The 15904-nt window shown below is 36.1% G+C and overlaps 1 protein-coding gene and 1 long non-coding RNA gene across 2 annotated transcripts; one reads left to right on the top strand and one right to left on the bottom strand.

The window, feature by feature from the left end:
• Positions 1 to 437: 437 nt before the first annotated feature.
• Positions 438 to 2569, top strand: LOC116776897 (uncharacterized). Its single transcript, XR_004353966.2, has 3 exons — positions 438 to 525; positions 707 to 832; positions 1414 to 2569. It is a non-coding gene; the product is annotated as an uncharacterized LOC116776897 (long non-coding RNA).
• An 8140-nt stretch (positions 2570 to 10709) lies between these two features.
• LOC133320492 (uncharacterized) lies at positions 10710 to 15314 on the bottom strand. The gene is made up of 3 exons (XM_061529078.1): positions 15259 to 15314; positions 14357 to 14852; positions 10710 to 14268 (listed from the first exon to the last, which is right to left on the bottom strand). Exons 2-3 carry the CDS (start codon positions 14373 to 14375, stop codon positions 13223 to 13225), a joined length of 1065 nt encoding a protein of 354 aa, XP_061385062.1. The 5' UTR covers positions 14376 to 14852; positions 15259 to 15314; the 3' UTR covers positions 10710 to 13222.
• Between the last annotated feature and the right edge of the window lie 590 nt (positions 15315 to 15904).

Here is a 15904-nt window from a genome sequence, read left to right as displayed (position 1 = left end):
TTAAAATATTAGTATTCCTAATTGTTCAGCAGGTTTTTTTTATTATATTTATAAGTTTTAATATCATGACAATGTGTTAAAATAATATATTTATTTCTCTTAATGTTAGTATTTTTCATTAATCAGATGTTGAGTGTCAGATCAAACATCATCAGATCATTGTGCAAATTGTGTTACCCTAATTATCAAATTAAATAATATCTGACAATTATTTAAAAGAATGATCCTTAATAAAAAAATTGTAAATTTTTCATAATATAAAAAAGTCTTATTTTCACAATGTCACGAAGATAATCACAGTTACAGTTTGACATTTGAACATATTTTTTTTTAATTTATGTCGTGTGTAACCGTCTTAACATTATAAGTGTGGCAAACCTGACTGCTTGTTATTGGTTAGTATTTAAATCTAACTCGTTTCCACTTATTGTTAACTGCGAGTGCGATTATTTTTCTTCTTTCTCTGGTGGCTGTTGGTCGCTGTCTTCCTCATGATTGGTGTCTTCTGTCGTCTGTTACTTCATAGTGAGTATTTCTTTACAAATATCTCATTATTATATTTAAACTATTGGCATTGCTTTCTAGTTCGTATAATTATTTATTAACATTTTTAGTTATATGTTTTTGATATCTGTGTTTATTACATCTGGTGGTAAGAATTTTAATATGACTTGTTTAAGTAAAAGCCTCGTTCGTTACATTACAGGACTTGTAAGAATATATTATTCAAGATGACTGTAGAAGTCGTCCATGGAGCGTCTGTTAGGACGTTGTCCGCGGTCGATGGGGAACCTTCTATAAGGAGAAGTGTGTGTAGCTGATCTGTATGACGGTATGTACTGTTGATTTCTTTAAATAACTATTTTGAATTACACTGAACATTTTAATGTTAATTTCTCTAAAATTTATTTCTTACATTGAGGTAACCGCTATCGATACACTAATTTAATAATTCTTCTTGTGCAGTTGATGCTATATATGAAGAAATCAATATGGCGTCATTCTAGAATAATTGTGTATTAATACTATTATACCCTGTTTTAATAGAATTATATCCTGTTTTTAATAGTATTATACCCTGCAAGAATTATCCATTTATCTGTTTATTTTTATCCATTTATATGTTTGTATACACTTTGAATATTTTAAAAGTTTACAATTTTGAAGGAATCCAACATATGAAACAGTAAAAATTATGAAACGAAGTAGTCTGGAATATAAAGAATGGTTTTAATTTAAAAGTTAACATTAAAGTGAGATATAGTATATAATTTATTAGAGCATCTCTTTATGTTAATGTAAATTAGTTATTTAAATTTTCAAAATATCTTTGATGTAACCGTCTCTGTATGTCTTTATATGTGAACAATATTGTCTGTTAACAGTATTAATATATCGTACTATGTATTACAGGTGGTGTCATGTGAGTGTAGTTGAGGATCATCCCTCCATCGTCAGGAGGTGACGGCTGATCATCAAGTGTTAGATGAAGAGTTACAATGAATCAGGTACCTACAATGAAATGTCAGGGTGTGATTACACTAGATGCAATGTATTAAAGACAATGAGGTACAAGTGATATGGAGAGGGAAGTGACTGTGATCTGAACATATTGCTATGTAAGAGACTCGAAGTATCAAGTGTAGTGTTCAAGGTGAAGTGTTGCAGCGGCTCAAAGAGGAAATTTCTTTTATACAGGCCTTTTCCTGCGGGACTTGCTTATGTCAAGAATTATTGTTTCAGTAGCTTTAATGAGTTCACTATCGAAGGCGGTTAGCTGTTAAGATGTTAGCCTCACACAAATAACTGCCCTGTTGTGACATGTTATCATAGGTATTGTTTTATAATGTGTAAGGCGCTGTCACAGTATTTATAATGTATTTAAATGTAATGCTTCGACTTGACTATAGCTGTGAGCTTAGAGACTTTGTCAGCGTCACTAGATCTTTGACATCGCCAGAGGGCGCTGTGGCTTTTAGTGGTTCAAACTTTTAACACGATAAATAGTAAATGGTTCCCAAGTCATTTAAGATTTTCGTCTTTGTCATTTAATACTAAGGTTCTCATATAATTATGTGACTTATTACTTAAATCGTGATCCCGTCGGTTCGGTTCCTTGCGTCAACAGAGGAGATGATAGTGTCTGTCAGTCTTGGTATTTGCCATACCACCGTCGACGATTTCTTAATTTTCTTGCTTACTGCTCTCGCTGCACGCAGAATGCGCTATTTCTTGAGGTCGTTCGGTTTGTTCACAGACATGGGATTTATATTCCTAGATCCCAGGTTTTGGATAATTGCCAGTCAGCTTTTCTAATGAAATTAGGCTGTTTTTTTTAAATTTCGATTGTCTTGCGGTTTAATCTCGGTATGTACCTTTCTTCTCTAGCGAGGGTCTGGTTTGTCAAACCGGATGTAGTTGCTTGGGTTCACACACCGCTGGCTGTGACGAGTGCGGTGATTGTGTGCATCTGTGTAGTGGGAGGTCCCTAGCCCTACTACTAGTATTACTATCTGACGACGCGGTGATTCTATTTCTAATCGTAACGTCATTGTCCGGATCGGTGAGATCGGTGTTTGGGGCGTCTCTTAAATTCTGAGACGCCTCAAACTTCATCATCATCATCAGCCTATACTGGTCCACTGCTGAACATAGGCCTCTCCAATTGCACGCCACTGAGATCTATTTTCGGCTACTCGCATCCAGCTCCTGCCAGCCATCAAACTTATTTTGCGAAATTTCTCGAGCCGCCTTATTTACACGTAGCCGCAGTTCTTCTTGTGTTCTGATACGTTTGGAATAAAATTTGTCTTTTAAGCATCTCTAATAGAAAAAATCTAGGGGAATTAGATCTGGCGACCGCGGTGGCCATCAAAGTGGTACCAAACGGCCGATATTCGATACCCCGTTGTCTTAGAAGGGCCGTCATCCTTCGGTGATCCACCGGTGTGGACACCTGGACTTTAATACCCATAGCCGTCGTCCTAGCCGACGTGAATTGAATTTTCTTTCGTTGAAAACTTGGGACAGTTGAACCCATTTAGCACGCTCTCTGATATCCAACGGCGGCGTCGCCTTTTTTTTGTAATGAATAATGCTGTTAGCCCTGCGGCTTTTACAGCGTCACCGGAATAGGGCCGGTGCTGAGATGGGCTAGTTACGAAGGGGCCTGAAGGGCCCCTATGGTACGTAAGTTCTAAGGGCGCCTGCTAAAAAAGCGGCTCGGACCACGAACTTAGGACGTCGTGGATTAAGGAGGGATTGCCAGCGGCGGCCTCCGACGCCCTCTTACAAGGGACGTGCGGAAGCGGGGACCTCGCTCTCGCCGGCGATTGCGGTGAGTGTGTGTATCTGTGTGTAGTGTAACACTACTACCGTTACTGCTATCTAACGACCCGGTGATCGTATTACTGACCGTGATGTCATCGTCCGGGTCGATGAGCACTTGTTTAGGGCGTCTCCTAACACCTTTGTAAAATCGGTTCGGTACGTATGTTACCATTTCTCGCACCGGAGGATTGGGATGTGTGGCGGCTCTGCCGAAGTACGTCTCGGAGAGTACTTTGAAATATTGTCTGATAGTAGGGAGTTCTAGGTCTCTATGTAGGTCGGCGATACGCATATACCTCGGGGCACCCGTGATCATGCGTAGGAAGCGGTTTTGGAGCATCTGGAGGGGTCTCAGATTCCCATAACGATGAGCGAATGCTACGCTCGAGTAGGCTATAATTGGCCTTATACAAGTTTTGTATAACGTCATCTTATTTCTAAGTGACATCTTACTCCGCTTGCATAGAAGAGGATAGAGACGACCAAGGACGAAGTAGCAAGCATATCTATATGTTTGGATCTTTTATGATGAATGGGATTGCCAGTAGTTCAGACCCACTAAGTCAGACGCAGGAGTTGTATTGTTTAAATCTCACAGTTAGCATCAGTATTGAAAGCTTGATATATTCTTGATTTTCTACTGGATTAGAAATACTTATATTGTCATCACCGCATTTAGTGGCTTGGATTGATATTCGTTTCTGTTCGCTGTTCAAGAGAAAATTCCAATACAAACATCACCGAGACCGAGAAGTATTTTTGAATTTATCATGATCCATTGGATGTATTCCAGCAGACTTGAATCCATTTATAGCTTTGTCAATACTTGTACTAAAAGCCTTTGTTTAATGGCCTATGTAACGTAGTATTTAATTAAAATAGGAAAGCAAATAAAACAATGAGCGGTTTAGATGACATATCGAAATTGTCTATTCTGTCAAGCTGATTACATAGACTATAGACTAACATTTTTATTTGGTTTATGGCTTAGGACAGATGCCTATAGATACTTTACATCTCCCTTTCTTTATAAACTAAACAAACTTAAAAACGTTTTCTTACATTTTAAAACTAACTTATTATTCTTTAATTAACATGAATGAACATAATAAATTTTATATGACAAAACAATGACTTACTATTATGTGAATAGTAAACTAACATTATTCATCTAATAATTAATGTTGCACAAGAAAATATAAAATGATTGTAAATTTACTGAGCACAGCTTTAATAAGTACTGATTTAAGTGTTATTAAAGATCAAGTCTATTTACTGGTTTTATTATTCTACCATATCTTGATGATCTAGGTGCTGTTGATGGTTGAGTGAGTGTTGACTCCAGCATGTGATTAGAACTACTTGGTGATGAACTTGTTGATGTCGGTTGAGACTCCAGGGCAGCAGGTGATTGTGGTGATGGAACCTGTTGTGTTGTTGGTTCTTCTGTATATTTAATATCAGGAACTACCACTCTGTTTCTGGTTATGTCTGCTTGAGTCTTGTGCAAATGACTGAAGTTTCTGCGTAGTATTTGTCCTTGATCAGTTTGGATGATAACGGATCTTGGTAAACCTTCAGGCCTTTCTAACACCCTTGCCCCCTCCCATTGACGGTGGGCAACTTTGTGTCTGACCTTCTCATTAATTTCAAAAGAATCTGGTTTTTTAGTGTGCCTATTACCATATTTGGCTTGTACTTCTCTTAGTCGTTTAAGCTCAGTGGTCACTCCTGTTATTATTTTTGGTTTTAAGTTGTTGTCGTTTATAGGTAATGGAGATCTGGTAATTCTGCTGTATAGACGTTGATTGGGTGAGCCTAAAATATCATTTCTTGGAGTATTTCTCCAGTTTAATAAAGCAAGTTGGACATCAGACTTGTCCATACTGCATTTTTTCAATATGTTCTTGACTACTTGAACTGCTTTTTCAGCAAGCCCATTGCCCTGAGGGTGATGTGGACTGGAGGTGACATGGTTAAATTTCCACTCTTTTTGAAAGGCCTTGAATTCTCTGGACATGTATTGTGGTCCATTGTCAGTTTGTAGCTCTTCTGGTACTCCATGCACGGCAAACCATTGTTTCAATTGTTCTATAACTTCATACGATGACTGACCTTTTAGCTGTCGAAAATCCACATATCCGGAGTAGCTGTCACAGATTACTATGTAAGTTTTACCTTTTAGTTCAAACAGATCAGATGCAACTATTTGCCATGGAAGTGTAGGAAATTTTTTAACTAGCACTATATCTTTTATGTTATCTCTTTGTGTTTGTTCACAGATGGAGCAGGTTTTGACTAGTTTTATAATGTCGTGGTACTGTCCTTTCCAATAGAAAAGTTGTCGTGCTCTTCTTAAACAGCTGTTTATACCTAGATGTCCTTGATGAATATTCTTTAGCATTTTGGGGATCTGTAATTTAGGTACCACAATTTTATTTCCTTTAAAAATTATACCGTTCAGATAGCTTAGTTCTTCTTTAAAATTAAAATAGTGTTGTAGTTCTGTAGGAAGGTCCCTGACTTTGTCTGGAAATCCTTGTATTATTGTCTTAAGTAGTAACTGTGAGTGTTGGTCTTCTTTTGTGGCTGTAATTAACTCTTGTTTAGCATTTACTGACATAGGTAGTATAACTGCAACTTTCAGATTTTCTTCTTGTTCATATTTTAGATTAGAGGCATCACAGTCTCGACTAAGGAAGTCTGCCAGTGGTATCTCTGTACCTTTTTTAAATATAACTTTTGGTGAGTATGGTGTAAGATTAAATAATATCCGTTGCAATCTTGCTGGAGCAGATTGTATGTTTTTCTTGAAGATAGACTCAAGTGGCTTATGGTCTGATTCTACTGTCAGTTCTTTGCCGTAAACATATTCGTGAAATTTCTTACATCCAAACAGTATAGCGAGTGCTTCCTTTTCGATCTGTGGATAGTTCTGTTCACATTTGGTCAACGCCCTTGCTCCGAATGCTATTGGTTGTCCTTCTTGGAGGAGTGCAGCACCAAGATTTTTTGAACTTGCGTCTACACTTAATGTTACAGGTTTATTTACATCATATAGTCTTAATACTGGAGGCCTCTGGAGAACTTGTTTTATTTTGTTCCATGTTTCTTCGTGATGAACTTCCCATATAAAGTTTGTATTTTTGTGTAGCAAGTCTCTTAGTGGATTTGTTAGGTCTGACATATTCGGGATGAATTTATTTAGGTATGTGATCATTCCTAGTAGTCTCTGTAGCTCCGTTTTATTTGTTGGCGTCTTCATTGCTTGTATGGCTTCAACTTTTTCTGGGTCTGCTTCTAGTCCATTAGCTGAAACAATGTGCCCCAGGAATTTAATTCTTTCTGATTCAAAAATGCACTTATTTTTATTTAGTTTGAACCCTGAATTCTTCAGTGTTTCTATAACTTTGCTAACAGTTTTCTTAAGTTCTTCTCTACTTTTTGCATAGATAAAGATGTCATCGATTGACACTCTTGCGTTTTTAAATTTACTGAGCAAATTTGTTAAAATTTCTTGGAATATTTCAGGAGCCGATGATACTCCGAAAGGAAGTCTCTTGAAAGAATATCTTCCCCATGGCGTAGCAAAAGTTAATATCTTTTGTGTTCTTTCAGAAAGTCTAATCTGCCAAAATCCTTTTGTACAATCTAACAATGCAAAGAATTTAGAACCTTTAATGTCTGCTGAAATTTCTTCTATAGTAGTAAGTGGAAAATGACGTCTAAGAATGTTTTTATTTACATCTGACGGATCAATACAGATTCTTATTTTACCTTTTTGTCTCACAATTACCATAGGACTCACGGCAGGGGTAGGCTCTGTTTCTGGTTTAATAACATCTAACTTAACCATTCTATCAAGTTCTTGCCTTACCTCGTCTCTTATAGCATGTGGAATTCTTCTTGACGGTCTAATTTCCAGTCTCGGGTTCTCAATAAGGTCAATATCATATTCAAAGTTTTTATAACATCCTAAGCCTTCGAAGATATCATTTTTACATTCACTTTCCTTCAGTGTTTTCACTCGTGCAATAAGTTCTAATTTTTCACATGTATCAAGTCCTAGAATTGGTGTAACTTTTTCTTTAACTATCTTGAATATTATGTTTCTTTTTTCATTTTTTATTTTACATAGTAACTCTGCTTCACCTAGAACTGCCATTTTATCTTCTGTATAACTTATTAAATTTTTTGTTCGGCTTGGTTTCAGACTTGCCTTTAGTTTGTTCATCAAGTGTCTCGGTAACACATTGCATTGTGCTCCTGTGTCTAATTTGGCAGCAAATTTTATTTTACCAACTTGTATTGTTTCTGTCCAGTCTTTCTTATCTCCACCACTTACAGCTGATATATATACCTCGTCTTCTGAACAATCTGACATTTCTTCTACAGTGTTCACTTTATTTTTAATTTAGGATTATAGTTCTTTGTGCGGCACATTTTGGCAAAGTGACCATTTTTGTTGCACTTGGTACAGGGTTTGTTAAATGCTGGACATTCTCTGCGTTTGTGATTTGAACCACACCTTTTGCAGTCAAAATTTTCATTTTCTTTGTTTTTGACACTTTTGTTTTTGACTACTAGTACTTTATCTGTTTTATTTTTGCTTTCAAACTCATCTAATTGTTTGGACGCTTGTTCACTAGTTTTACAGATATTAATAGCTTTGGTTAAGTCTAATTTATCCTCTGTCAACAATTTCTCTCTGACTTGATTGGATCGGATACCAAAAACTATTTTGTCCTTTAACATTTCGTCCAGTAAATTGTCAAATTCGCATTTGATTGCCTGAGTTTTTATTCGGGTTAAAAATTCGTTAAAATATTCATCTTCATTTTGTTCAATCTTAAAAAATATATATCTTTCGAATGATATATTTGTTTTTGGTGCAAAATACTCTTTGAACCTGTTTTTGATGGCGGCCAGGTTTTTTTTTTCTGTATCGCTCAGATTGAAACTATTGTATATTTCGATCGCTTCTGGGCCTATTACTGCCATAAATGTTGCTGCCTGGACATCGGCTGGCTTTTTATCTAGCTGAACAGCGATTGCATACCACTCAAACTGTTGTAACCAGTTTTTCCAACACGTTGATTTGTCCGAGTCAATTTGTAGGTTAGCCGGCGGCTTTATTCCAGATACTGCGTCGTTCGTAGCCATTTTACAACTTTCTCACGAATTTCTTCGTTTCCTTTTTTTAACACGTTTTTAAATAGTTCTGACACCATGTAACGTAGTATTTAATTAAAATAGGAAAGCAAATAAAACAATGAGCGGTTTAGATGACATATCGAAATTGTCTATTCTGTCAAGCTGATTACATAGACTATAGACTAACATTTTTATTTGGTTTATGGCTTAGGACAGATGCCTATAGATACTTTACAGCCTACAACACCATATATTGTAATTTTTATACATGGATGGTTGACCATGAAGGACTCACATTCTCTATTATATACGGTTTTTAGAGGATTATGGAAAGTTAAATCTAATAGCTGCATTCTATGTGACGTCTGAGAGGGCAAAATTAAAACATGTATACAATTCTTGCGACAAAACTCGTAAGCTCTCAAACTAATGTGACTTTCGTGGTTGTCTAGTATTAGCAACATGGGAACGTCTGCAGATGGACTTGCACTTTTCTTCAAACAGCTGAATGTGTCTGATAAAGCATTCCATGTTTCCAGAATTTAGTTATCATCATTTAAATTACTTGTAAATCTTTCACTTTCATTTGATTCCAACTCTTTCCTTGTTTCAATAAATTTTATATCCATATTGTATTAGATTGGAAATCAATCAGCTGCATTTCAAATTCTTCAATTTCCAACCGATCGCATTGAGACAGGTCCAGTTTATGAAATGACGTCACATCAGGCTACTTTATAAACTTGAATGTTTCCGAAAATTCTTTGAGCTGAGAAAATCTCGCTGAAAATTCCCTGATCGAAGAGTCAATCACAGAAATAAATGCCTCAGTATTTTTTCTATGTCTGATATCTCGTGAATATACTTTTTCAAGTTTGGAAAATACTTCTAGTTCCTTGTGATAATATCGTTCCTGAAAACTTGCAGTTTAGCCTCAAAAGCGCGAATATGACAATAATTGTTTTCTTTGTCCCTTGAAGCTTTATATTTAATGTATTTATATGTTGGCATATATAAATAAAATAAAATAAGACTTTATTGCTGAAACTACATTTTATCTTAGCACTGTAACTTTTCTAAAAATATAACCAAATTAACTAAGCTAATTAAAATATTTAAATTATAAACTAGTATTTTTCGGATAAACTACGCGTGAATTATTTTTGTAATAAACTACATACTCCCGACGTTTCGGTTACTTTTCAGCAACCGTGATCACGGGCAGACGAGATGTGAATGTCTGTCAGTTGGTCCTTGTTATTTATCACCTACTGCCATCGATTTCTTAATTTTCTGGCGTACCGCTCTGGATGCCGGCAGAATGCGCTTACGGTGTCTTGAGGTCCTGCGGTGTGGTTACTGACATGGGATTTTATATTTTTAAGAAGGGTGTCCCAGGTGTTTGATAGATTCCAACCATCTCCTCTATTGAAATTGGGATGGTTTTTAATTTCAATAGCCTCGCGAATTAACCTCGGTATATACTTGTCTTCCCGAGCGAGGATTTGTGGTTTATCAAACCGAAAGTAGTGGCCTGGTTTGTCCATTGTGTGTTCACATACTGCTGACTTCAACGCGCGCCTGTTTTTGATATCTGAGATGTGTTCTTTAACCCTTGTACCGATGCTCCTCTTCGTCTGTCCAATGTATGACAAGCCACAGTCACAATCGAGTTTGTATACACCCGCTTGTTGTAAAGGAATGTTACTCTTGATTGGTCTCAAGAATTGGCTCACTTTCTTGTGGTTTGTAAATAGTTTTAATGGAAACCTTCTTCAAAATGTTGCCTATTCTGTCAGTAACTCCCTTCACATATGGTAGTATCGCAGGTTGTCGTTCAACTGTGGATGGCTTCAAGTGGTTCTTGCGATGCTGGCGAGGCACGGGCAGGTTGTTGATGGTGAGAGCATGTTTTACTTGCTGCAGCTCGGCCTCTAGGTGGTCAGCATCACAAAGGTGTTGGGCTCTCTGTAACAAAGATTTGCCAACGGTAGCTAACTGGATAGGGTGGTGGTGTGAGTTACCATTGAGGTACCTGTCCGTATATGTGGGTTTCCTATAAACAGTATGTCCCAAAGTATTATCAGGATTCCTAACGACAAGTATATCAAGGAAAGCTAAAGAATTATTTGCCTCCAATTCTATAGTAAACTGAATTTTACTATTGATAGAATTAAGATGGTTCAGAAAAACAGATGTTTTATTTTTATTTAATACTAGCGGACCCGACAGACTTCGTTCTGTCAAAAAGATTTGTAATATGACAGTTTTTTGTTCCTATCTATTTTATTGTCGGGGCAAAAATTCTCCTGAACAGAACCTTCACCCTGTTGATAGGGCCTTCACCCTGTTGTGAATAAAAAATAATTATTAAATAAAACAGATATAAGCATTTAAAACTAAGCAATCGCTTTATTGTTAATCATCATAATCATTAACAAAAATAAGTTTTATTTTCATTGTAGTGCTTTATGATATACAATATTTTTTGTTTGATTCCCTGGCGCATGGACAAATAAATCTGATGGTTTTCCAACACGGGAACAGGCAACATGCAACTGATCATGGGAGAAACATGGGTTTTCCTGATTAATACCATAAACACTTAATGATTGCCCCTGGGACTTGTTTATGGTCATAGCAAAAGCAAGCCGCACTGGAAACTGTAGTCTTTTAAATTCAAATGGCACATCAGTCGGAATCATTGGGATGCGCGGTATGAGTACATCTTCTCCTTTATACTTTCCTTTCAGTATAGTTGCTTCTATCACGTTGTTTAGTAATTTTTTTATCGCTAACCGTGTGCCGTTGCAAAGACGCGGTTGGTTGATATTTCGCAACATTATAACTACCGATCCATTCTTTAATTGAAGATTGTGAGGTGGCAATCCTGGCAAATCCAGCGAGTTTAAAAATTCCGGTGGATAGTTGATTACATCATCTTGGTTAGTAGCCGAATCAACTGATTTATATATCCTGGATTCGCCTGTAATTTGTTCTTGAATTTTGAAATTTAATTCATTTACATCTATGTTTTTTTGCAGCCAATATAGCTCGTTCGCTCAACCAATTATGGTTTCTGTAATTTTTAGAAACATCTGGAAACACCTTCTCAATAAGTTCATCTTTTGATCGAGTTAACTGACAAAAACTTTGAGGAAAGTTAATGCAGCCAGTCAAGATGTCTATAGGAACTTTGCCATTACCAATGTCAATGAGTTGTTTAGAGAATATGTTTCCTGATTGGTCATTTTGCAACTCGACACGCATATTCTTGCTTAAATGAAGTACTTTGATATGTTTCCACAAATTGGAGGCCTTTAGACATGCATTGAGTTCATCAGCTGGCGTTGAACGTGGAATCACTGGCAGTGTTTGACGAAAATCTCCTGCTAGTAAAATCATTGCACCACCAAATCGGTTATGATTGCTTCGTAGATCTTTTAAGGTTCTGTCTAAAGCCTCCAAAGATTTTTTATGTGCCATCGTGCATTCATCCCAAACAATCAATTGACATTATTGCAAAACCTTTGCCATTGCAGAGTTTTTCGAAATGTTGCAGGTTGGAGTTTCATTGCTTTGCATATTTAATGGCAATTTTAGTGCTGAATGGGCTGTTCGACCACCTTCAAGCAAAGTTGCTGCGATTCCCGACGAAGCGAGTGCAAGTGCAATTTTATTTTTGTGAGCGGATTGTTGCTAATATTAATGAAATCAAAAAAGTTTTTCCCGTACCATCAGGTGCATCTAAGAAGTAAATCCCTCCAGTTTCATCATTTGTTACTTTCATAAGAGTATGATATACATACTTCTGTTGTTCATTCAACAGTGGAAGATTTATTTGAATTAATTGTTTCAAAGAGTTGAGATCATACAGTTTTTCTCGGTGCAACTCTTGGTTAAAAGCATCATGCATTGGACGATTGGGCGCGGCCAGGCCTAACTGAATTAATAGTTTGTTTGACATCATCAAGCAGATGTCCTCAATTGAAATCAATGTTTCGTTGTAAATTTCTTCACTGATTTGTATATTTGGATTTCCCATTCTATTGCGTATTTGATACAAAATATCATCATACATATAATCTTTTTACTTGTTCCACAAATCAATTGGGTTTGATGGGAAGCATGTTGATATGATTATAGAAAATAATGTTCGTATTTGATGAGCGTGTGATGATATTACAGCATCTTTGAGAGTTTGTTCCCAATGAGCGTCATTTTCTAGCAATTGCAAACGTTGGCAGGCTTCTCTGTAAGATCCACACAATTCATCATCAACAGTTCGTAAATGTTGGAATGATGTTGGGCCACGTACATTGACTAATAGTAGTCGTAAATAAAAACATTCATCATTGCTTGGATGTACTGAATAAATTCGACCAATCGTATCGGTGGAATACACACCTGGGTATCCTGGAACTGGATTTCCTTGTTTAAGTCGTATAAATCTCCTTGAGGACTGATTCCAAGTATAATATTTTGGCATTTCGGAATATAGCAATGTTTGTGAAAAATTATCGTTTTGGCATGTCTCAAAAAAACTGGTTAATGTAGTAGATGGTGGCTGAGCAGCTCTTTGTACTGAGTTCTGTGCTGTAAAATACACTCTTTGTCCATTTTCTAAATGCACAGCTAAGTGAACAACAGTAGGATGTCTCTCATGAATAGGAAAAGAAAATATTCGCCAAACTGCTTCATTACTACTAACATAGCGGCCCATTTGGTATTGGGTAACTTAATCATTGGAATTCTCTGCACCAATTCCAATCACAGCCATATCACTCCCTTTGGTTACATATTTGCAAATGTATTTAATAGATTTCACTGAATGGCAAGATTCAACGTTGATGTGTGCTTTGAAGGTCTTTGATAAAATGGGTGAATATGGAACAATCCAACGATTATCTATTTCAATATCTTGTTGGTTTAATTTGATAATTGTTGATCTTCCATTGTCTGCTGTCGATCGGCGACGATAAAGTGGATAACCGTCATTACCAGTAATTGTTTCCGATATTAATGTCCGTGGATATCGTTTTGAACATTTACCATCCATCATACACGGTGAATTTTGATTAAGAGTTCCACAGGGACCATGTATCATGTTTTTGATAACTACCTCATGCAATCCAGGATCTACTTGTACATCAGGAATTTCAGCTGATATCACTGCATCAACTTCATTTGGCCTTATCTTTTCAACTAACCAAATCAAAATGTGTGCATGTGGCAATCCTCGTATCTGCCACTCTACAGAATACATCCATCCAGCAGCGTGTCTCACCAAACACATATAATGTTTTACAATGAAATCCATTAAAGATTTCAACTTTTGTCTAAAGACTCTGGCTGTAATATCATGACGGTCAATGGGTGATTGCCCAGGGAATAACTCCTGCTTGATTTCTATCCAGTGCGGATTGCATGTAAATGTGATGAATAAATCTGCTGTACCATAATGACGAACATACGACATGGCATCTTGAGCATATTCGTGCATATGCCGAGGGCTTCCGATGTATGTTGCTGGAAGAATAGTCATCCGACCAACATTCTGTGCATTTCCATCAGTATTGCTCGCATCTCGAAGGGGAATGTACTCTTCAGATCGCAGTTTGGTTTGATTCAACCTGATAAATGTTAATCTCTCCGTTTCAATTTTAACAACATATTTGTGATATAAACGCCGACATTTCAGTATGTGATTGTCTTCATTTTCCCGAATCATTAGGCGGTATGAATAATAGTTCATTGAACTGACTTTTTTGTTGGTTTCAGAACCTGTAAATATATTTTTTTTAATAAAATTTAAATACATATTATAGTGACTGAGATCTTATCGCCATAGCTAAAATAATATTTTAATTACCTGTAATGGGATTTATCATTTTTATTGAGAAATCATAGCCATCTTCACCTTTCCAAAATATAATGGGATATTGTAGTGCATCATATGAGCGGTGCGTTTATTTTATATGTTGTAATTGATCATTCCGACGGTGTAAAACAATATAACGGGATTCCAAGTCTTCTCCAACTACAACAATAGCAACTTCATCAATAGTTGGTGCATTAAAACGTCTTGCATGTTGACCCGCAGGTGTTTTATCAGCTCTGATTACAATTTTGTGATTATCAGATGGCATCAGATCTAGTGCAGTTTTAAACAATAGAATCAATTGATTGTGCTCATGAAATAAAGTTTGTAATTGTTCTATAATAGACCTCTTTACTAAATTGTTATGCGCACAACGCAGATCAATTTCTTGTGGTGAATTGCCCATAAAATAAATTTGCAGGAATTTGTTGTTGCTATCTGACACTGGTAACAGTGAACCTGCTCTGTGATATATTTGGCCTTGTATCTGTAAATAAAAAAAAAAAAAAATTATGTTTGTACCAAACACTATAAAATAAAATAAATTAAATAAACAATGTGGGGTATACGAATTGTCAGTGATCAAATTTAAATAATATTTGTTCTTAAAAATTATCTGTCTACTAATCACTAAATAATATTTCATATGCTTAGGTACCTCAATATGTAATATTTAGTTGTAACTAATATCTATCATCAAATAATTATATTGGATTAAAAATAATAAAAGTGTCACTAAAACTGAATCACCAAGTACTTAATATGATGACTAAGTGATGATTATGATCTTAATGATTAAGAAATTGAAGATTAATGATACATACACATCTTAACTTATATGACAGAAAATATTATTCGCTAAAATAATTATGATTAATTGCTTTAACACATACCTTGAAAGTTGGCATAAAATTTTCCCGAACTACATTTGTTGCCCTAAATGAAGTCATTTGAAAGCTGTTATATTGTTGGATATTTGTCAAAAAGTGTATGGAATCTGTTCCTATTCCTGAAACCAATGAGTGCAATGGCTCTGGTGGTGGATCCAATGGTATCAATTTCACTTTACCATTTGCGCAACACAATCCATTGGCTTCGTTTTTGTATTTCAATGCCTTACAATGTGAGCAAACCGTGTTCATAGAACCAATAACAACACATTGGTAGTTAGTGTAGTCAATTGACATATCGTAACAGAAAGCAGCTCGATTCAAACTTGCGCGATTATTAATTGAATGTCTCGCTCGCGCTTCACGCGTTTGTGATATCCGAAGTCTTTCACGTTCATTTCGGTCGTCACGTTCTTGTGCAGTATGATTAGATCGGTAACTAGCTTGGTTTGTAGCATTTTGGGGTCTTCTATCTAAATTTCCTCATCTTACAGGAGGCATATCTATATTATTAATTATTATGCCTCATGCAATAATTAATGATCAAAGGTAATTAAACACTGCACAAAGCACGATACACGAATTTGATTCGTGTTGTTGACAAAAGCAAACTCAGTAGAGGACGTAACAGAAAATCCAAGAAAAACAA

Source organism: Danaus plexippus (assembly GCF_018135715.1).
Source record: "Danaus plexippus chromosome 29 unlocalized genomic scaffold, MEX_DaPlex mxdp_36, whole genome shotgun sequence".
In the NCBI taxonomy this organism is placed as follows: Eukaryota; Metazoa; Arthropoda; class Insecta; order Lepidoptera; family Nymphalidae; genus Danaus; species Danaus plexippus.
Note: the sequence above shows the minus strand (reverse complement) of the source record. Positions and strands in the feature narration are given on the sequence as shown.